Source organism: Chiloscyllium plagiosum, chromosome 25, assembly GCF_004010195.1.
Source record: "Chiloscyllium plagiosum isolate BGI_BamShark_2017 chromosome 25, ASM401019v2, whole genome shotgun sequence".
Classification (NCBI taxonomy): domain Eukaryota; kingdom Metazoa; phylum Chordata; class Chondrichthyes; order Orectolobiformes; family Hemiscylliidae; genus Chiloscyllium; species Chiloscyllium plagiosum.
This window is the reverse complement of record NC_057734.1, coordinates 50,017,809-50,041,100: the sequence shown is the minus strand read 5'-3', so window position 1 is coordinate 50,041,100 and position 23,292 is coordinate 50,017,809. Positions and strand designations below refer to the sequence as shown.

The 23,292-nt window shown below is 42.7% G+C and overlaps 2 protein-coding genes across 6 annotated transcripts in view; one reads left to right on the top strand and one right to left on the bottom strand.

The window, feature by feature from the left end:
- Positions 1-23,292, bottom strand: part of rnf185 (ring finger protein 185) — a 104,328-nt gene that overhangs the window by 38,168 nt on the left and 42,868 nt on the right. The window contains exon 6 of one of the 4 annotated variants that reach the window (XM_043716167.1): positions 889-955. The exons of the other annotated variants lie outside the window; for them this stretch is intronic. Coding sequence (XP_043572102.1) covers positions 933-955 — 23 coding nt within the window. The 3' untranslated portion in view covers positions 889-932. Of the gene's footprint in view, positions 1-888; positions 956-23,292 lie in introns of those variants that run through there. 4 annotated transcript variants of the gene reach the window in all.
- The window catches only part of pik3ip1 (phosphoinositide-3-kinase interacting protein 1), a 41,672-nt gene that overhangs the window by 11,214 nt on the left and 7,166 nt on the right, over positions 1-23,292 (top strand). The window contains exons 2-5 of one of the 2 annotated variants that reach the window (XM_043716162.1): positions 6,797-6,925; positions 7,017-7,136; positions 16,322-16,516; positions 21,239-21,317. In XM_043716162.1, coding sequence (XP_043572097.1) covers positions 6,841-6,925; positions 7,017-7,136; positions 16,322-16,516; positions 21,239-21,317 — 479 coding nt within the window. In that variant the 5' untranslated portion in view covers positions 6,797-6,840. Of the gene's footprint in view, positions 1-6,675; positions 6,926-7,016; positions 7,137-16,321; positions 16,517-21,238; positions 21,318-23,292 lie in introns of those variants that run through there. The other variant, XM_043716161.1, reaches the window with a different exon arrangement.

Sequence of the window (23,292 nt, the reverse complement as noted above, 5' to 3'; positions counted from 1 at the left end):
TTAATTCTCTTATGGTTATACGTGCTCTGATTTTAATGTTTTAGTTGTGCAGCAAAAAGACATGTCACCAATCTCTGTATCCTATTGTATTTGAGGATGGTCATTTAATTCTGAACCCCCGAGTTATCCTGCTGTTGTTCTCAATGTTCCTCTTGCTCTTTGCAGATGGAATCTATAAGGCTAAAGTGAAATGAGTTACAAGGGGTTTTGAATAGAGACTGAGTGATAACCAATACTAGTGAGTTCCAGTGTGAGGAATTTCAATTTTGTTAAAATTGGGCCTTCTGTTCAGCTGAAACCAGATCCTGTAATGTTTTGTTGGTATCATGAAGGTAAAGGTTCAGGTATCTTCATGATGTCTGTTGATGATTTTCAATGGGATGGTAATTCCAGATATATAAATTAAATGACAACGGAATTTAAAATTGAGAATCTGATCTTTTAAATATATTGTTTAGTTGTTTTACAGAGGTGGTTTGGAATAGCTTTACATCTGCAAACCTTTTTTAGGAAGTAATATTCCCATCTTGGTCAGTTTGCACTAAAATTGTATCAGAAAGCCATCGTGAAGCTTAGTTGGTCAGGGTGAACTGGTTTAACAGTTGGCTTGGTCTAGATCCAATGTTAATTTTGATGTACTGGAATTAAGCATTATGATGAAACAATCTAAAGTCAGTGTTTTAAAGAGCAACTAGAACATTTTAAAAAAAAGATAGACTAGATGGGGATAAATACGTTCACAAGTTCCAATCCTTGGGTTACCCAGAGAACATGAGATATGTTATTTTTAATTATGCTCACGTAAATCTTCCTGCCCAGTATTCTACTGCAGCTGATGTCATATTTCTTTCAAGGTAAGACTTGAAAAGCATTTGCTGTCAAGTTAATATCTTTTGGCCCAGAGATATAGGATTATTCTTTAGAATATCCTGTTATTCTTTAGAATTGTAGAATCCTAGAAGAGAAACACACAGTAAAGAAAGGGCTATTTGGCCCATTGAGTCTGTGTCAACAAAAACTATTCTAAATAGACAGTTGTTCATCTTTCTGCATCTGACCCACAAATGTTATGGCATTTCAAGTGCTTATCCAAGTACTTATTTTTAACAATTGTAAGGTTTCTGCCCCAATATCCTCCCAGGCAGTGCATTCCAGAACCCCACCATCTTCTGATTGAAAAACCTTTCCTCACACCCTACCTAAAACTCCCATCCCCTTTCACCATTCATTAAACTTGAGCAGAAACACAATCTTTCAGTCTGGGAAAAGCTACAGTAAAGCTGTTTGTGTATAACACTAGGCTGAAGAAAACAATCACAAATTTTGTAAAAGGTCTGGCACTGTGACTTGTTCATTGCCATTGAGTATGCAGGCCAATTTCAAAACTCTTTACTCCTGCTTGGGTGGTACACTGGCTCAGTGGTTAGCTCTGCTGCCTTATAGCATCAGGGACTTGGGTTCGATTCTGGCCTCAGGCGACTGTCTGTTGTGTGGAATTTACACATTCCCCCCGTGTCTGCGTGGGTTTCCTCCAGGTGGTCTGGTTCCCCCCACAGTCCAAATATGTACAGGTTAGGTAGATACGCCATGCTAAATTGCCCATATTGTCAAGGGATGTGCAGATTAGGTGGATTGGTCTTGGGAAATGCAGGGTTGCAGGGATAGAGTAGTGTGGAGTGGGCTGCTCTTCAGAGGGCTGAATGGCCTGCTCCCACACTGAAGGGATTGTGTGAAATGGCAGGTTTACACCTGATTCGATCATTGTACTTTGAGGATTAAGAGGTCTACTTTCTTTAAAACTACTTGATTTATGATGTAGGGAGTTATCATTGAACAAAACAGTTTCCAAATTGTCATTAACAAGATTGTAAATTCAGGTTCTAGATTTATTGCAACATAATTAACTTTTCCTTCTATAAGTTTAAGTTTATATGGCGTAATGTGTATTGAGATTAGACCATGGCAGTAGACTGATTTCATTCGTAAAAGAGATGCTGATAATAACATCACTGACATATTTCTTTAATTAACCTGACAGCATTTCTAAAACATGTTGTCTAAATTTCTTTTTGGCTCAAGGATGAGTTTGGGAGGGAAGTGGGTGGATGAGGAGAGATGGAGAGGGGGCATGGTAAGTAGAGGCCTTGGGATGTGAAGGAGAAAAACTTGGGAGCAAGGTTTTGAAGAGGTCCTGTAGACATGGTGAGCGGTGAGTGAGAGCATGGGAGACAGTTGGAGAGGACTGAGAGATGGGGGCAGGTGAATGAGACTTTGGGGCAGGAGTTGAAGGAGCAGGTGTATTCAGGGAAAGAGTGGGTTGGGTGATGCAATCCAGGTGGGTGTGAGTTGTGGTGAGAGAACTGGTTCTGGAGTTATTGGTGCTGTCATAGATGAAGGATATGCTACACATGAAAGATAGAACTGGAGCCAAATTTCACATTTTCTTTCAAGACACTTTTATTTTTAGACATACACACCACCTACTTGTACCTCTTAATCAAATTTCAACTGTTCTGGCCTACTTTCTGCTCTTTATACTTTCCATTAACATCTACTTTAAATGTATATCACTTCTCTATCATCATTAGCATTCCATGAGATCTAACCTTGCTAACCAGTCTGCCATGAGAAACCTTGTCGAATGCCTTACTAAAGTCCATATAGATCACAGCCACCACTTTGCCTTCATCAGTTCTCTTTGTTACTTCTTCAAAAAACTGAATCAAGTTCATGAGACATGATTTCTCACACACAAAGCCATAGAACTGTACAGCACTGGAATGGGTTCTTCGGCCCAATGCCGTGCCGGACATGATGCCAAATTAAGCTAATCCTTTCTGCCTGCACTTGATCTGTATTGCTGCATTCCTTGCATATTCATGTGCTTATCTGAAAGTCTCTTAAACGCCCCTATTGTGTCTGCCTCCACCACTACACCTGGCTACACATTCCAGAGTCCTTCTATTGTCTGTGTACAAAAACAGCCCCTCACATCTCCTTTGAATTTTCCCTCTCTCACCTTAAATGCATGCCCCTAGTATTAGCCATTTGAATTCTGGGAAAAAGATTCTGATTGTCAGTCTGATTGCATCTCATAATTTTATAGCTTCCTAACAAGTCTCCCTTCAGCCTCCACAGCTCCAGAGAAAATAACCCAAGTTTTTCTAACCTCCCAACAGCTTAAGATACAGGGAAAGGTTGGACAAGCTAGGACTTATTTCTTTCGAGCATAGGAGATTGAGGGGGGTCTTATAGAAGTATATAAGATCATGAGAAGCATGGATAGGGTGCATGCACTCAGTCTTTTTCCAAGGGTCGAGGAATTAAGAACTAGAGGGCGTCAATCAAGGACTGTAGGGCATCAGTTTAAGGGGAAAGAATAAAAGGGAACCTGAGAGGCATCTTTTTTACGCTGAGGGCGGTAAGCATATGGAATGAGCTACCAGCGGAAGTGGTTGAGGCATGTACATTCCAAATTCCTTTTAAATGTTATGACAAATACATGGATAGGAAAGATTTAAAAGGATATAGACCAAGTGCAGGGAAATGGGGTTAGTGTTAATGGACAGTTTGGTCAGCATGGACCACTTTGGGCCAAAGGGCCTGTCTCCCTGCTATAGGACTCTATGATTCTCCTTATAGCTCACACTCTCCAATCCAGGCAGTGTCCTGGTAAACCTCTTCTGCACCCTCTCCAAAGCCTCCACATTCCTTTCTGTAATGTGGCGACCAGAATTGAACACAATTGATTACAAGATGATTAGGGGTTTAGATAGGGTTGACCGTGTGAACCTTTTTCCACGTATGGAGTCAGCTATTACGAGGGGGCATAGCTTTAAATTAAGGGGCGGTAGGTATAGGACAGATGTTAGGGTAGGTTCTTTACTCAACGAGTCGAGAGTTCATGGAATGCCCTGCCAGTAGCAGTGGTGGACTCTCCCTCTTTATGAGCATTTAAGCGGGCATTGGATAGGCTTATGGAGGATAGTGGGCTAGTGTAGGTTAGGTGGGCTTGGATCGGCGCAACATCGAGGGCCAAAGGGCCTTTACTGCGCTGCATTCTTCTATGTTCTATGTACTCCAGGTGTGACATAACAAAGGCTTATAAAGCTGCAACATAACATCCTCACTCTTGTACTCAGTTCCCTGACCAATGAAGGCAAGCCCGCCATATGCCTTTGTTACCACCTTATGTACATTCCGGGAGCTATGGACTTGAACCCCAAGATCCTCCTGTAAGTCGAAGCTGTTCGGGATCCTGCCGTTAACTGTAAATTTCTTCCCTTAACATTTGATCTTCTAAAGTGCAGCACCTCAATTTAGCTGGATTAAACTCTATCTACCATTGCTTTGCCCATATCTCACTGTATCCTTTGACAGCATTCTACACTATCCACAACTCTGATCTTTGTATCATTTGCAAACTTTCTAACCACCCGATCTACATTTTCATTCAAGTCATTTATATATATATCACAAACAGCAGAAGTTCCAGTATGGATCCCTGCGGAACACCACAAAGTCACAGACTTCCAGCTGGAAAAACACCCTTCCAGCAGTACCCTCTACGTTCTATGGACAAGCCAATTCTGAATCCAGGTGGCCATGTCGCCGTGAATCCTATGCATATTAATCTTCTGGATGAGGCTACCATGAGGGACCTTGTCAAAAGCCTTATTAAAATCCATTTACACAATATCTACTGCTCTACCCTCATCGATCATGATTGTCACCTCCTCGAAAAATTCATCAAGTTAATAAGACATGATCTGCCTGCACAAATCCATGCTGACTGTCCCTAATTAGGCCATGCTTTTTCAAATCCTGTAAATCCTATCCCTAAGAATTCTCTCCAATAACTTCCCAAACCCTGCACATTCTCCTCGTGTCTGTGTGGGTTTCCTCCGGGTGCACCGGTTTCCTCCCACAGTCCAAAGATGTGCAGGTCAGGTGAATTGGCCATTCTAAATTGCCCACAGTGTTAGGTGCATTAGTCAGAGGGAAATGGGTCTGGGTGGGTTACTCTTCGGAGAGTCAGTGTGGTCTGGTTGGGCTGAAGGGTTTGTTTCCACACTGTAGGAAATCTAATCTAATCACTGATGTGAGAGTCACCGGTCTGTAGTTTCCTGGATTATCCCTATTTCCCCTCTTGAATATAGGAACAACTTTAGCTATTCACCAATTCTCTGGGACCTCTCCGGTGGCTAACAAGGATACAAAGATCTGGGTCAAGACCCCAGCAATCTCCTGTCTTGCCTGTCTCAATAACCTGGTGGAGATACCATCAGGCCCAGGGGACCTATCACCTCAATGCTCTTCAAGAGACCCAACATCACTTCTTTCTTGATCTCAAAATGGCCTGTTGTGGACTAGGCCAGACGACTCAAAACATTCTTAAGCAGACAGCCCAAGTTGTGAAACTTGAAAGGGTTCAGAAAAGATTTACAAGGATGTTGCCAGGGTTGGAGGATTTGAGCTATAGGGAGAGGTTGAATAGGCTGGGGCTGTTTTCCCTGGAGCATTGGAGGCTGAGGGGTGATCTTACAGAGGTTTATAAAACCATGAGAAGCATGGATAGGATAAATAGACAAGGTCTTTTCTCTGGGATGGGGGAGTAGAGGCATAGATTTAGGATGACAAGGAAAAGATAAAAAAGAGACCTAAGGGGCAATCTTTTCACGCAGAGGGTGGTGCATGTATGGAATGAGCTGCCAGAGGAAGTGTGGAGGCTGGTACAATTGCAACATTTAAAAGGCATCTGGATGGGTATGTGAATAGGAAGGGTTTGGAGGGATATGGGCTGGGTGCTAGCAGGTGGGACTAGATTGGATTGAGATATCTGGTCAGCATGGACAAGTTGGACTGAAGGGTCTGTTTCCATGCTGTACATCTCTATGACTAAGTGTACAGTGAAATTACCCAAAGTAAGTTAGCTAGGTTGACAACCAGGTTTTAAAACAGAGTAAAATTACACAATGAAACGCAAAGAACAGAATAAAGAACCCTTACAGAACTCAGTCTGTCCAAACTAGACTTAGTTATGCTGTTCCAAATATACACAACAGTCCCAATAAACAATCCCCTTAAACATAGTAAAAATGAAGCAAAGGCTTACAGGTCAAAGTTAGAAGTGTAGAAGGAGAGAGAGTCTAGCAGCCTGTTTCGACACAGCTCCACAGCTGAACTCCTCCCAGTTCTGGACTGAACTGCTCAATTAGAGAGCTGGCCATACCCCTTGACTTATACAGGTTACTTCTAAAAACATAAAAGCTTTGGTGTAAACACTAATCTGTTTACATATAATCAAAAAGTCCTTTCATCTCTCTACCAAACCCAGCCGTTTTGGAACCTGGCCTGTTTATGACCCCTCTGAGAAAAACCAAGTACACAGTACCCTTGAGAAAAGGAACAGCTTTTAGAAAAAAGGACCAACTTTGTGATACTCCACACAAATCTCAATCCTCTATATCCTCCTCCTGGGTGAATACTGACACAAAGTATTCATTTAGGATCTCACCCACATCTCTGCCTCCAACCACAAGTTCCCTTCTTAATTCTTGAGTGGTCCTCCGCATGTCCTAGTTATCCTCTTGCTTTTAATGTATATATAGAATGACTTCAGGATCTGAAGGAGGGTGTTAGCATGTGTGGTGGAAGGGGACTCAGGGATATCAGTGAGTCTGTTTGGTTTGGGGTTGAGGTGGCACTGGTTGATAGGGAACATTTCTGGAGGTTCAAAATCTGACACTGGGACTAATAATGACTGACTTAATCAGATTTTATGAATTTGTTCCAGACTGTATTCTTTCCAATGGGGTGAATTACAGAGGAGAGCAGCAAATGACATCACAAGGAATCAAATGTGTGAACTGGATGCACAGTGAGCGTGATTATAACTTGACTCTGTATCCAGACAGCGACACAGGTATTGAGAATAACATCAATCATTTCTCTATTAATAAGAATAAATATGGCCATTTGATCTTATATTGCTAACATGTTGTGACAAACAACAGGGGTAGGAGACCATCAGTTCTGTCGAAATCCAGATGGTGTAGATGGGCCCTGGTGCTACGTAAAGGCCCCAGATGAAGAAAGACCACTGCGCCAATCTTGTAGCATTGGAAGCTGTAACAGTAAGTCAAGCTTTGATGTCACAAATTCTGCCCACTTTGGGATAGCATCACAAATGTTCCACGGGAAGGCGTAACAAAACTGAGTGTGCGTGAAATTAGAACCAATTGAGATGGACATGGAGTTAGTTAGGAGGGTTAATGGATATGATCTCAATTGGTAAAACCTGACCACTGATACTCTGCAAGATCAAATTATCTCTTTCTTTCCCTATAGCCGTTCAAATGCATAATCTGTTTTTGAAAGCCATGGCTGAATTGGCTGTCAACATATTTTCAGGCATTGTATTACAGATCATTACAAATCATTGCTGAAAATGTGTTGCTGGAAAAGCGCAGCAGGTCAGGCAGCATCCAAGGTGCAGGAGAATCGACGTTTCGGGCATGAGCCCTTCTTCAGGCTCATGCCTGAAACGTCGATTCTCCTGCTCCTTGGATGCTGCCTGACCTGCTGCGCTTTTCCAGCAACACATTTTCAGCTCTGATCTCCAGCATCTGCAGTCCTCACTTTCTCCATTACAAATCATTGCCTATGCTGTTTATCTTCATGTTGCCTTTGAGTCTTTTACCGTTTAGCCTAAATCAATCCCCTCTGGATCTGTCTAAAAAGGGCTGTCTTTGTATCTGGAAAACTTTCCAGGGCGCTGTGGTCAAAAGTAAATTGAGAGTTGGGTCCAAGCTGTGAAGGTGGGAGTGAGGTGCTACTGCTATGTGTACATCAAAGAGTGGGCTGGCTGTTTCACATGGAGATAAGGACAAAGATTAGCACGTAGACCAGCAGTGGTAAGGCTGATGGTGCTGGTTAGAATAGGAGCAATTTGGTGAGTTAACCTTATTCTAATTTTCTAATTTTCTAAGTGCTACACAGGAACACAAACCACAGGCAAGTAGCCTGTTGTAGATACAAGTTCATCAAAAGTGTCCCTTTCTCTAATGCAAAAAAGATGAGATAAAGTAGTTTGTGTGATGTTGTCAAACATCGTGGCAAAGAAACACAAACTCTGCTGCAAAAGTAGAGAAGTCCAATTCACTGAGGTACGGAAGGGAATAAGATCATTCAGCCCATCGTGCTTGCTCCGTCATTCAATTCCCAACTTCACATTCGTGCCTTATCTGCATATGTGTATAATGTATTTTAACTTTTATATAAAGTCCATGTTACATACAGCATTTTTTAATTTTGAGTATTTGAATGGTTTTGCCATTTTAGGCAAATGTCAATGGGTTCTAACAAAGGCTTCTACCAGACTCGAGCCGTTAACTCTGTTTCTGTCTCCGCAGATGCTGGTGTATCTCCAGCAGTTTGTTTTTATTTTAATGGGTATTAACTCTTTTAAAGGGTCCTTCAACCAAAACATGTTCATAAAGCATTGGCCTGGAGCCCTCATTGCTTTGAATACCTTATCAAATTTCTCCTTGATCTTTTTTGACTTTCTGAAAGCAACGTTAGCTTCTCCAATCTATCTACGTAGTTAAAGCCCTCCCCTTTTGAACTATCCTATTAAATGTTATCTCCACCCTCTGCAAGGCCTTCACATCCTTCCTAAAATCCAGTGCTCTGAGCTGGATGCAGTTGTAGCAGGCCAGCTATTCTATAATGGTTCAGTATTACTTAGAGTCATAGAATCATCGAGATGTACAGCATGGAAACAGACCCTTCGGTCCAACTCGTCCTTGCCGACCAGATATCCCAGCCTAACCTAGTCTTATTTGCCAGCACTTAGCCCGTATCCCTCCAACCCCTTCCTATTCACATACCCATCCAGATTCTTTTTAAATGCTGTAATTGTACCAGCCTCCGCCACTTCCTCTGGCAGCTCATTCCATACACGCACCACCCTCTGCGTGAAAAATTTACCTCTTAGGCTCCTTTTCTATCCTTCCCAATGCCCTCGAGTTCTGGATTCCCCCACCCCAGGGAAAAGGTCTTGTCTATTTTGGATGTGAACATAAGAGGTATAGTGAGTAAGTTTGCAGATGACACCAAAATTGGAGGTGTAATGGACAGCAAAGAAGGTTATCTCTGATTACAATGGGATCTTGATTGATGGGCTAATGGGCTGAGGAGTGACATTTGGAGTTTTATTTAGAAAAATGTGAAGTGCTGCATTTTGGAAAAGCAAATCTTAGCAGGACTTACACACTCAATGCTAAGGTGCTGGGGAATGTTGTTGAACAAAGAGACCTTGGAGTGCAGGTTCATAGCTCCTTGAAAGTGGAGTCGCAGGTAGGTACAATAGTGAAGAAGCCATTTGATATGCTTTCCTTTATTGATCAGAGCATTGTGTATAGAAGTTGGGAGGTCATGTTGTGGCTGTACAGGACTTTGGTTAGGCACTTTTGGAATTTGCATGCAATTTTGATCTCCTTCCTATTGGAAGGATGTTGTGAAACTTGAAAGGGTTCAGAAAAGATTTACAAGGATGTTGCCAGGGATAGGACTTGAGCCAAAGGGAGAGACTGAATAGGCTGGGGCTGTGTTCTCTGGAGTGTCGGAGACTGAGGGGTGACTTTAAAGGGTTTATAAAATCGTGAGGGGTATGGGAGAGCTCAAACCCTAAAGTCATTGAACTTGATGTTGAGTCTCGAAGGCCCAAGTGGAAAACAAGCTATTCTTCCAGCTTGTGCTGAACTTTGCTGAGTGACTGCAGCAAGCCTTTGACAGAGATTGTTGGCCGGGGAACAGGGTGGGGTGTTGAAGTGGTAGGCAACTGGAAGCTCAGGGCCTGTTTTGCAGACTGAATGCAAGTGTTCTGCGAAATGGTCACCTCGGCTGTGCTTTATTTCTGCAATGTAGAGGAGACCACATTGTGAGCAATGAATGCAGTAGTCGGGGAGATTGCCTGTGTGAAGTGCAGGTAAAGGTGTGTTTGGGCCCTTGGATACTGAGGATTGAGAAAGTAAATGGACAAGTCTTACACTTTTGTGATTGCAGCAGAAGGTGCCGTGAGGCTCTGGGGACAAGTGTTGGCCTGGTCCAGTTCCTGCACACTTACATTCCACAATTCCTCTCTGCTTTATACCAGTTTTAGAACTTGCAGTTAGCTGGCTTCCGCTGCCACCTCTTTGCCATGGACGTTCAGTCCCTCTATGCGTACATCCCCCACCAGGATGATCTCAGGGCTCTCTGCTTCTTCCTGGACCTATCACCAGCAACGTCCTCACTGTGAACAGTTTTATTGTTAACGCCTCTCATTTTCTTCAGGTCAGAGGCTGGCCATGGGTACCCACATGGGCCCCAGTTAAGCCTCTCTCTCTTTGTGGGGTACGTGGAACTTCCTTTCTCCAGTCCTATTCAGACCCCCACCCACATCTCTTTCTCCGGTATATCTATGATGTGGCTACCTCCCTCTCCTGTGCAGAATTGGAAACGTTTATTCATTCGGCTTCCAACTTTCACTCCACTCTCAGCTTCACCTCTTCCATCTCCGATTCCTCCCTTTCCTTCCACTGTTTCCATCTCTGGGGATATCTGGCCACAATATCCACGATAAATCCACCAACTCTCACAGTAACCTGGACTATACATCCTAGCACCCTGCTTCCTGCAAAGTCTTTATTCCATTCTCCCAGGTCCTCCATCTCTGTTGTATTTGTTCCAATGATCCTAACTTTGACAAGAGAGCCTCCGAAATGTCCACCTTCTCCCTCAACTGTGAATTCCCCAGCACCTTTGTTGACAGGGCCCTCAGCCGGGTCCGACCCACATTCCGCACTTAGGCCCTCACTCCCTCAGCAACAGTGATAGGGACCCTTGTCCTTACCTACCACCCCACCAGCGTCCATATCCAGAGGGTCATTAGCTGACATGACCTCCAGACACACATTCCCCTCCCAATCCTTGTCAGCCTTTCGCAGGGACAGCTCCCTCTGGGCCATCCTGGTTCATTCTTCCTTCACTCCCAACAACACAGAAGGTCTAACATCTGTCCATTTACTCCCTTGCTCCTCAGTATCTAAGAGCCCAAATGTATCTTCCAGGACCTGCACTTCACTGTCTAGTCTACTGCACTTGCTGCCCACAATGTCCTTTACATCGTGGAACCAAAGCATAGGCTGGGTGACCGCATCGCAGAACACTTGTATTCTGTCTGCAAAAATGATCCTGAACTTTCAGTTGCCTGCCAGTTCAACACACCACCCTGTTCTCTGATCAACATCTCTGTGTCAGGCTTGCTGTCTCAGTGCAAGCTGGAAGGACAGCACTTCATTTTCTGCTTGGGAAGCCTGCACCTTCAGGACTCTACATCGAGTTCAATAACTAAGGATTGTGCTCTCCCATGTACTTACCGAACCTCCATACACCAGGCCTTGTTATCACATCATCTGCTATTACACACAACTCATTGTTAGCCACTAACAGTTCCCATTAAAAGCTAAAAACCAAAAGAACTGCACCTGCTGCCAGACCTACTGAGCTTTTCCAGCAATTCCCATTAATAGCTATTCACCCTCCCAGCTGGATGATATCCACTTCTTTATCTGTTCAACTGTTCTTTTCTCTCTTTGGGCTCTATCTTCATCTGTAACATACTTGGTACCCAGTGCCCCCAGCCGTTCTTTTGCATATAAACTGACATGGTGGCTCAGTGGTTAGTACAGCTGCCTCATAGTGCCAGGGAGCTGGGTACGATTCCACCCTTGGGCGACTGCCTGTGTGGAATTTGCACATTCTCCCTGTGTCTGAGTGGCTTTCCGCCAGGTGCTTTGGTTTCCAATGATATGCAGGTTCGGTGGATTGGGTATGCTAAATTGCTTATAATGTTCAGCGATGTGCAGGCTAGGTGGGTTAGCCTTGGGAAATGTAGGGTAGGGGGATGGGCCAGGAGAGGATGCTCTTCAGAGGATTGGTGTGGACTAGTTGGGTTGAATGGCCTGTTTCCGCACTGTTGGGATTCTCTGATTCTATGATTTTCCTAGTTACCATCAGTTCTGAGGAAGGATCACAGGACCTGAAATGTTAACTCTAATTTTTCTCCACAGATGCTGTGAGACCTGCTGAGCTTTTCAGGCAATTTGTGTTTTTGTTACTGATTTACAGCATCCACTCTTCTTTCAGTTTTTATTTAAGAATATGGGTCTACATGCACATGGACTGTAGCGGTTCAAATAGACAGCACATCAACCACTGCAAATATGAAGTGTCACATGTAGAGGGTAGGGGTGTGGGTTTGATGGGATGTTCTTCAGAGGGTTAGTGTGAACTTGATAGGCCAAATAGCCTGCTTCCACACTGTAGGGATTGATTAAACTAGGGACTGACAGTCAAAACCTATAGAACTGTGGATGCTGTAAATCAGAAACAAAACCAGAAGTTGCTGGAAAAGCTCAGCAGGTCTGGCAGCATCTGTGAAGTGAAATCAGAGTTAATGTTTTCAGTTCTGAGGAAGGATTACTGAACTCGAAACGTTCACAATGATTTATCTTCACAGAGACATTTACAAAATTATGAGGGGCATGGATAGGGTAAATAGGCAAAGTCTTTTCCCTGGGGTCAGGGAGTCCAGAACTAGAGGGCATAGGTTTAGGGTGAGAGGGGAAGGATATAAAAGAGACTTACGGGCAACTTTTTCACACAGAGGGTGGTATGTGTATGGAATGAGCTGCCAGAGGAAGTGGCAGAGGCTGGTACAATTGCAACATTTAAGAGGCATTTGGATGGGTATATGAATAGGAAGGGTTTGGAGGGAAGTGGGCTGGATGCTGGCAGGTGGGACTAGATTGGGTTGGGGTATCTAGTCGCCATGGATGGGTTGGACTGAAGGGTCTGTTTCCATGCTGTACATCTCTATGACTCTATGCTGCCAGACTGACAATAAATGCTGGCCAACCAGTGACCCCTATGTTCTGTAAATGAGTAACTGAAAATAAATAGGGTTGGAAAGAATGGGAATAAACCTCAGGATTCGGACAGTATTCGAAGCCAGCAAAGTGCAACTAAAATGATGATTAGGAAGAAAATGAAGAATGAGAGTAAGGTAGCCAGGATTATAAAAATGGATTGAAGAAAGTGGTTATTGTAACTTTGGTCTCTTAATAGCAGAGACAGTAAAAACACATCACTGGGAATCATCAAGGATATGGGAGAAATGTTTAATACCTTTCGTGTCTCTTTCCTTAGTACAATATGCAAATTGCATAATTGAAAAAGAGAAGCTTGAAGGGACAAAAAATAGTTAGTAATTAATACTTGTAGGAACATAATACCAACAGATAAAATAACACTGGAGGAACTTAGAGAGTCTGTCAGCTTTTAGTCTCTTATACCCAATGGCCTGCATGCGTAACGTATGAGAAGTGTTTGAGGACACTGGATCTATACTCGATGGAGTTTAGAAGGATGAGGGGAGATCTAATTGAAACATACAGAATATTGAATGGCCTGGACAGAGTGGACATTGGGAAGATGTTTCCATTGGTAGGAGAGACTAGGACCCCACAGTACAGCCTTAGAGTAAAGGGAAGACCTTTTAGAACAGAGATGAGGAGAAACTTCTTTAGCCAGAGAGTGGTGAATCTATGGAATTCATTGTCACAGAAGGCCGTGGAGGTCAGGTCATTGAGTATATTTAAGACAGAAATAGGTTCTTGATTGTCAAAGGGATCAAAGATGACTGGGAGAAAGCAGGAGAATGGGTTTGAGAAACTTATCAGCTATGATTAAATGGTAGAGCAAACTTGATGGACTGAATGGCTTAATTTCTGGTCCTTTGTCTTATGGTTGTAAAAGAGGTACCTGCAGAGAGGTTGAATCCCGCCCCTTATCAATATCTTGGAGGTTAACATTAACCAGAACTGGACCAGCCATGTAACTATTGTCACTATAAGAGTAGGCCAGAGGATGTGAATTTTGCAGTAAGCAACGCACTTCCTGTCTCTCCACTGTCTGTTCAACATCTACCAGGCCAGGCCTATTGAAGAGTTTATCTGTACACATTTTTACAAAAGATTGGAAGATTATGATCATTCAACTGGCAGTTGGTGACTTACAATTTACACTTAGCCATCCTTTCTATTACTATCTTTTTGTCAAAAATCTCACAACACCAGGTTATAGTCCAACAGGTTTAATTGGAAGCACACTAGCTTTCAGAGCGTCGCTCCTTCATCAGGTGATAGTGGAGGGCTCAATCCTAACACACAGAATTTATAGGAGAAAGTGAGGACTGCAGATGCTGGGTATCAGATCTATTTGAATACCATGATTGTTTCACTTCTTTCATGTTCAACATATTGTCCAGCTAACCTGAGAATGCAACTTTTAAAAAAAAAAAAAGGTTTTGTGATTTACACATGAAAGAAGTGAAACAATCATGGTATTCAAACAGATGAAAGACTTAACAATCAATTTTTCAATGTATAATTTCAGTTACACCACACTTTCTCCTATAAATTTTCAGAGCAACGCTCTGAAAGCTAGTGTGCTTCCAATTAAACCTGTTGGACTATAACCTGGTGTTGTGTGATTTTTAACTTTGTACACCCCAGTACAACACCAGCATGTTCAGGAATGTAACCACAACTTTAAGTGAGGATTTATAGTCTCAGCCATTTCCACTGGTCCCTAATTTGCTACATCACTCTCCTTACTACTTATCTATTGTTTCCTAGCCACAACAAACTTTAGATTTTCTTTGGTAGCTATTAGTCTATTTTCATACTTTCTTTTTGACCTCTTTTATTCCTTCAAGTGAAATGAGAGTCCTGTGTCCAAATTTGTTGAGGATTTGCCAGGTTTGGTGTGAGGTTAGGTGTGGGGGAGAGAGGAAGAGAATGGCAGTTGATGTTCATTATGAATGAAGTGCAAGATCATTCACAATTGACCTAGAACGACTTCAGTGGATATTTTTTAAATGGTGAGAAGATAGAACATAAAGATTTAGAGGCCCATGTTCAAAAATCAGTAAAGCTAGTGGACAGCTGTGAGAAATCATGAATGGGGATGATGGCTTTTATTTCAAGAGGATTGCAATGTAAAGTGCTGAATGGGATGATGCTTCATTTGTAAAATGTTCTGATCTCGTTCCCACTTTATTTTCCAACATCAACTGCAGCCCTGGTCCTCAGGAAGGATATATCGTGCTTGAAGTAAATGTCATCAGATTCACCAGAATGATACAAGGGTTATAAAGATAGATTGCATAGACTATGGTTGAATTCCCTTGATAACGTGAGAAATGCTTCTTCACACAGAGCATACAGTGAGCATTTCAAACTCAACTAAAAACCTGTTGAAGTTAGAGGCCAATTGAACACTTTAAAACTGATTCTCTATCTCATTTAAACTTATAAGTAGTGATTCTCCCTCTGAAATGGTAATCTTGCAAATTGTCCTAACACGTGCAAAGCCGTGATGATTGATTTTTGTTAGGCCTGGGCATGAGGACTGTGGAACGAAGATGGGTGGATAGACTCGTGAATACAGATCAACCATCATTGAATTGAATGGTGGAACAGACCTGAGACACTCCTGTTTCCTTATTACATAAGGAGCATATAATATCTCCTTATATATTATATACAGAGAGGGTCATATCCTTACATTGTGGAAAGAGGCCATTTGGCCCATCACATCCACACTGTCCCTCTGAAGAACATCCCACCCAGACCCACCCCTACTACTCCTTCCCTATAACTCTACAATTCCCTTAGCTAATCCACCTAGCCTGCACGTCCCTGGACACTATAGGCAATTTAGCATTGCCAGTCCACCTAATTTTCACATCTTTAGACCAAGGGAGGAAATCCAGCATCCGGAGGAAGCCCACGCAGACATGGAGAGAATGTGCAAACTCCACAAGACAGTCATCCGAGGATGGAATTGAACTTGGTGCATTGAGGCAGAAATGCTAACTAGTTCTCTTCCTAGTTTCCATTTAATGACCCTTGCTTGGCCGTGGTGTGGGGACAAAAGAGCCTGTGATACAACCCTAACCCAATAATCCTGTCAGCACTCGAGGTTTAAATGGAAACATGAAGACTAGCCACAATGGCTCAATGCTCCAGATTAAATTAGCAGGCCCATAACGTGGTGGGATTAATGGGTTTCAGTAAGCAATCTTATCATGGTCATTTTCCTCACATGCAGCGTTGATATTTGTAACTTTAAAGTATTTTTCCATTGTATAGATGACAGTTTTCTCCCTGTTGTTTGATGATTGGACTTCCTCTCTCTCTTTATTCATTAGGTACTTCTCTGCATGGAGATGTTAATGCCACAACAGCAGAGGTGGAAACAGTGAATGTTGGATCAAGTGCCAGTCAGATTGATGATCAAGTTATCTCGGTTTCCTCCAAAAGTGGCCGTAATGTGAAGCAACCAGTCATCCAGAGGCCACCTGTGAGGCAGACTGCTAAACAGAAGAAGGATCTTGGAGTTTTGGGTATAATTTCTGAACTCTGAACAGGGAGATGATCAATGACCCGGTACAGTGTTGGGGTGCAATCTGCACAACATTTGGGTCCAACATCAGAGAGCAATGTGTGCACAGTCTCAGACTGTGGCCAGAGTGCATAGAGTCATTGAAGTCGAAAGCAGACTGCTGGGAAGATAATTGGCTGGGTTGAATTTCTCCTGTTCATAGATTCACAGTCATACAGCATAAAAACAGGCCCTCCAGCCCACCATAGAGTACAGGGCATACCTGGACAATTTCCATATCACCAAGCAGATGCCAGTGTTCAAGCTGTTCTGGAAAAGCTTGGCTAGGTGTTGGAGCATAAGTCTTCTGTGGAGATATTTTGTGTCGGATACAAGTAGCATTCCAGAAATAGCTGTAGATCAGGAATTGGAAGTGTGGGAGGAATTCGAGGAAGTTAGAAATACCAGCGAAGTAATACGGAATAAATTGTTGGAGCTGCAAGTTAGATAATGGTGTCCTATTGGATTTCATGTTAGGGTCTTAAAATAAGTGACTGGTGTAGTAGTTGGAAATTGAGATCTAAGATACAGTAAAAGATTGTAGTAACTGCCTGGATAAAACATATGTGACAAACACATCAGCTGTAACCTTTACATGTCTGTGGGAGGTGCTTAGGGTAATGGCTTTTTGTGAATTGAAATATTTATAATTTTGGGTTTAAAAAAAAAGTGCTGGTTAGCAAGGTTAGATTACATGGAATACAGGGAGAACTAGCCATTTGGATACAGAACTGGCTCAAAGGTAGAAGACAGAGGTGGTTGTGGAGGGTTGTTTTTCAGACTGGAGACCTGTGACCAGTGGTGTGCCATAAGGATCAGTGCTGGGTCCACTACTTTTTGTCATTTATATAAATGATTTGGATGTGAACATAGGAGATATAGTTAATAAGTTTGCAGATGACACCAAAATTGGAGGTGTGGTGGACAGCAAAGAAGTTTACCTCAGATTACAATGGGACCTTGTTCAGGCCAACGGACTGAGGAGCGGCAGATGGAGTTTAATTTAGTGAGGAATTTAATGAGGTGCTGCATTTTGAAAAAGCAAATGAGAGCAGGATTTATACACTTAATGGTAAGGTAAGTGTTGCTGAACAAAGAGACCTTGGAGTGCAGGTTCACAGTTCCTTGAAAGTAGAGTCACGGGTAGATATAACAGTGAAGAAGGCTTTCCTTTATCGATTGGAGCATTGAGTATAGGAGCTGGAAGGTTGTGTTGCGGCTGTACAGGACATTGGTTAGGCCACTTTTGGAATATTATGTGCAATTCTAGTCTCCCTCCTATTGGAAGGATGTTGTGAAACCCGAAAGAGTTCGGAAAAGATTTAAGCTTTAAGCAGGGTTGGAGGATTTAAGCTATAGGGAAAAGGTTGAATAAGCTGGGGCTGTTTTCTCTGGAGTGTCAGATGTGGAGGGGTGACCTTATAGAGGTGTATAAAATCATAGGATAAATAGACAAGGTCTTTTCCCAGGGGTCAAGCACTAGAGGGCAGAGGTTTAAGGTAAGAGAGGAAAGATTTAAAAGGTACTTAAGGGGCAACTTTTTTACGCAGAGGGTGGTGCATGTGTGGAATAAGCTGCCAGAGAAAGTGGTGGAGGCTGCTGCAATTATGACATTTAAAAGGCATCTGAATATGTAAATGAATAAATAGGAAGGGTTTAGAGGGATATGGGCCAAGAGCTGGCAAACAGGACTAGATTAATTTAGGATATCTGGTTGGCATGGACTGAAGGGTCGTTTCCATGCTGTACATCTCTACAACTCTACGTCAATAATTATGACATATGTTTAAACTAACCGGCGGAAGAATTAAAGGGATATTGAAGGGAATTTCTTTCTTTAGAAGGTAAAAAAATGATTTGCAGCTCTCAGCCCCTTTTATAGTTTTTAAACAACCTTCTCAGAGTTGTTATGAAGCACCCCGGACTTAAACCCCAAACTGCTGGCTCAGAGGTAGGGACACTGCCACAGTGCCAGAAGACCTCCTTGTATGGTGAGGATATTTTCTGCTTAATGTTATTACGAAACCACTGGAGTAGGTGTTTTGAACCTGGTTCTCCTAAATCAGAGGCAGGGACACTGCCACTGCACCACAAGAGCTCCTGCAGCCCCTTTTATTCTGTGGGTTTCAAGTCGAGTCGTGTTCTACTTTATCAGATTTCTTCTGTGTTAGCATTGCCTGCATCTGCCCACTCTTTATGTCATCAGAAACTTTAGTTGGTCAAATGTAATTGGCTCTTCAATCCATATAGTTAATAGTCCATAATTGGTCAAGTGGCTGTTTTCTGTCAGGTTTTTGGTTCTTCCATCATTGACTGGGCTGCTATTGACAAATTGATTCTTTCTCCATTTTCTTTGTATATGTACAACATTTGCAATTCTGCAGTCCTTAGTCCTGCACTTCTAAATAAGGATTAGAAAATTGTGACCACAGACTTTGCAATTTCTAATCCGAGCAACCAGATTTAATCCCGTTTGGCTTGGGTGACTTATCCATACTAATTACTGCCAATCATACTAGTTCCTTGATTTTTATCTTCTCCAATGTCCCCATAACCACCTTAGTTACTGTAACTTTGGTTCCTTATTGATCAATGTGTAATATTCACCTGTATGTTTCATTTGAAGCATTATCCATTTGTTACCTTTATAAATTGAGGCATAGGGTTTTAGAGCAAGAAGGTATGCTGGCACTGTATTAAACACTGGTTAGGCCATAACTAGACTATTGTGTACAGTTTTAGGAGGGATGTCGTAGCTCTGGAGAAGATGCAGAGGAGATTTACCAGCATGCTGGAGAGTTTCAGCTATGAAAAGAAATTGGACAGGCTGGGGTAATTTTCCTTGAATACGATTGACATATATAAAATTATGAGGGGCACAGAAAAGGTAGATAGGTAGTAACGTTTCCGTTTGGAGAGATTGGTAACCAGACGGCACAGATTTAAGAGGCCAAAGCTTTAGAGGAGATGTGAAGCAAAACTTTTTTCACTGAGAGGGTAGTAGGAATCTGGAACCTATTGCCTGTAAGGGTGGTAGAGGCAGAAACGCTGATAATCCATTGGGAACAGTCAGTGGAGTTGTGGACAGTGCGGAAGGATTTTGCAGGTTACAGAGGGGCATAGATAAGATGCAGATCTGAGCTGAGAGGTGGCAAATGGAGTTTAATGTGGAAAAATGTGAGGTGATTCACTTTGGAAAGATTAACAGGAATACAGATTACTGGGCTAATGGTAAAATTCTTGGTAGTGTGGATGAGCAAAGAGATCTCGGTGTCCATGTGCGTAGATCCCTGAAAGTTGCCACCCAGGTTGATAGCATTGTTAAGAAGGCGTACTGTGTGTTAGCTTTTATTGGTAGAGGGATTGAGTTTCAGAGCCACAAGGTCATGTTGCAGCTGTACAAAACTCTGGTGTGGCTGCATTTGGAGTATTGCGTACAGTTCTGGCATTATATGAAGGACTTGGAAGCATTGGAAAGGGTGCATTGGAAAGGATGTTACCTGGTATGGAGGGAAAGTCTTATGAGGAAAGGCTGTGGGACTTGAGGCTGTTTTCATTATGGGCGGCACGGCGGCACAATGGTTAGCACTGCTGCCTCACAGCGCCAGAGACCCGGGTTCAATCCCCGACTCAGGCGACTGACTGTGTGGAGTTTGCACATTCTCCCCGTGTCTGCGTGGGTTTCCTCCCATAGTCCAAAGATGTGCGGGTCAGGTGAATTGGCCATACTAAATTGTCCGTAGTGTTAGGTAAAAAGGGGTACATGTAGGGGTATGGGTGGGTTGCGCTTCGGCGGGTTAGTGTGGACTTGTTGGGCCGAAGGGCCTGTTTCCACACTGTAAGTAATCTAATCTAAGTAATCTAATCTAATCTAATTAGAGAGAAGAAGGTTAAGAGGTGACTTAATAGAGGCATACAAGATGATCAGAGGATTAGATAGGGTGGACAATGAGAGCCTTTTTCCTCGGATGGTGATGGCTAGCACGAGGGAACATAGCTTTAAATTTTGGGGTGATACATATAGGACAGATGTCAGAGATAGTTTCTTTACTCAGAGTCGTAAAGACATAGAACACACTGCAACAGCAGTAGACTTGCCAACTTTAAGGGCATTTAAATGGTCATTGAATAAACATATGGATGATATTGGAATAGTGTACAATAGATAGGCTTCAGATTGGTTCCACAGATCAACGCAACATCGAGGGCCAAAGAGCCTGTATTGTGCTGGAATGTTCTGTGTTCTAATATTTCAATAGTATTTAGTTATGTAGCTTGAAAACAGGATTAGAATAGTTAGGTGGTTGTTTTTGACAGGATATGATGGGCCACAGGGCCTTTTTCTGTGCTATAGATCTCTGACTCCACAAAAAACAAACCATATTTAACCTCTGGCTTCTTTCAGCAGAACAGAAACTAGTAGCTAAATTAAAGGGCTACATGATTGTGGTATTACGTTATGATGCCACCTATTCCTTTATTACAATCCTGATTCTGCACGTTTCTGCAGACGGTCAACCTTTATGCCAAGTAAACACCTAACGCTAATCCAGGGACAAACATCTGGGATTAGATCAAACACTGTGCCTGGAAAGGACTGCAAGTTACAATGGCTTTGATTTGATATTTGTGTTCTTCGCCAACTCTCTTCTGCAATGTAACATCAGTATGCTTTTATCTCTAGGTCAGGCTTTGGCGATTGGAATGATGGCGATTATCATAGTGTTGGGTGTTAGCATCACTTTGGGCTACATCTACAAAAGGTAAGGATGGGTTCGGCACCAGATTCAATGCAGGTATTATAAGAATGATTCGCTGGAATATACTGGAGTGGAGCTGGACTCCAGATGCTATTCTAGGCAAATCTGACTGTGCTGCATTAACTATTTGCTGACCTTTGTCGATTGTGCCAGCTTTGGTTTTAGTTTCTATTAGCTTCTTGAATAAGTGAGAGATATCATAAAGCAATGAGATAGCAAAGTTTCCCAGTTGGTCTAAACTGGGTCCCAGACTGCAACTTCTCCATCTCCTGTTTCTGCTTACGTTTCTCCTAAGTTTCAATCACTGCTTCCCAGTGCTCAAGCACGGTAAGCAAATTCATCCCAAATCCACAAAAGTACCCAGAAAAATATTGTCATGGGATGGCTAATGGGAGAAAAGTCACTCGCATAATAGAACTGTCAATATCTGTGAAGCTGCTGCTCTAAGCACAAGCTGTTTCTCTCCCCTGCTTGCTGCTGTTACTTGCACTATCATAGACAAAGAATACTAAGGCAGCTTGCAGATTGAGGCTATGGGGTGTAGGGGAAAGAGTGATATGTAAGTGACGCTGTTGAGGCTGGAGCCAGGGGCAAAGCTTGTAAGATGGGAGAGAGGTATTGCAAAGTGGAGTGAGGTGCTGCATGGATGGGGTGGTGAGGGTCTTCAAAGGAGACCCACTGGGAACAGTCTTCCAGGCACTCATTCAACCCTGTGCTTCCTGTCTCTGAGCCACATTTGGATATAATTTGTTACTTTGCCTTGAATTTCATGGGGTCTTACTCTTGTGATCAGTCTGCCATGAAGAACTTTATCAAAACTTAAAATCCAGTTCGACCATGCACCCTCATGGACCCTCCTTATTATCACCTTGATATATCCAAGATGTTAGTCATAACTTTTCCTTAATCCATGCTCTATTTGATTATTTTGATTCATCTTAATGACAATTTATCTTGTTCCCTGAGTTTTCTCCAATATTTTTCCCATTACTGGGATTAGGCTGACTGCCAGTCTTTACTCTGTTCTCTCTTTCTATCTAAATAATATTAATTCTCCTGCTGTCTTCTGGCAGTATACCTGTAGTCAGAGACGATTGGAAAATAATGGTCAGAACTGTTCCTTTTCTTCTCACTCTCTTTAACATAGAATACATTTCTCCCAGGCCTGGGAATATCTATTTTCAAGTACGTTAATTAAATGTGTTAATGTTTCACTCCATCTCCAAATTCTGTGCCTTGGCCCACCTGACCTGGGATCTGTGGGCTAACTGTTAACTGTCCCCAGGATGTGCCTTGCTGACATGCAGCAGGCTATCAAGTGAATGTAAGGAGCGATAAGCTGTGCACTTTAACATAGAACAGTACAGCACAGAACAGGCCCTTCAGCCACGATGTTGTGCCGACCATTGATCCTCATGTATGCACCCTCAAATTTCTGTGACCATATGCATGTTCAGCAGTCTCTTAAATGTCCCCAATGACCTTGCTTCCACAACTGCTGCTGGCAATGCATTCCATGTTCTCACCACTGTCTGTGTAAAGAACCCGCCTCTGACATCCCCTCTATACTTTCCTCCAACCAGCTTAAAACTATGACCCCTGGGAAATAGTCTTTGGCTATCGACTCTATCTATGCCTCTCATTATCTTGTACACCTCAATTAGGTCCACTCTCCTCCTCCTTTTCTCCAATGGAAAAGGTCCGAGCTCAGTCAACCTCTCTTCATAAGATAAGCCCTCCAGTCCAGGCAGCATCCTAGTAAACCTCCTCTGAACCTCTCCAAAGCATTCACATCTTTCCTGTAATAGGGTGACCAGAACTGGACGCAGTATTCCAAGTGCAGTCTAACCAAAGTTTTATAGAGCTGCAACAAGATCTCACGACTCTTAAACTCAATCCCCCTGTTAATGAAAGCCAAAACACCATATGCTTTCTTAACAACCCTGTCCACTTGGGTGCTATTTTAAGGGATCTATGT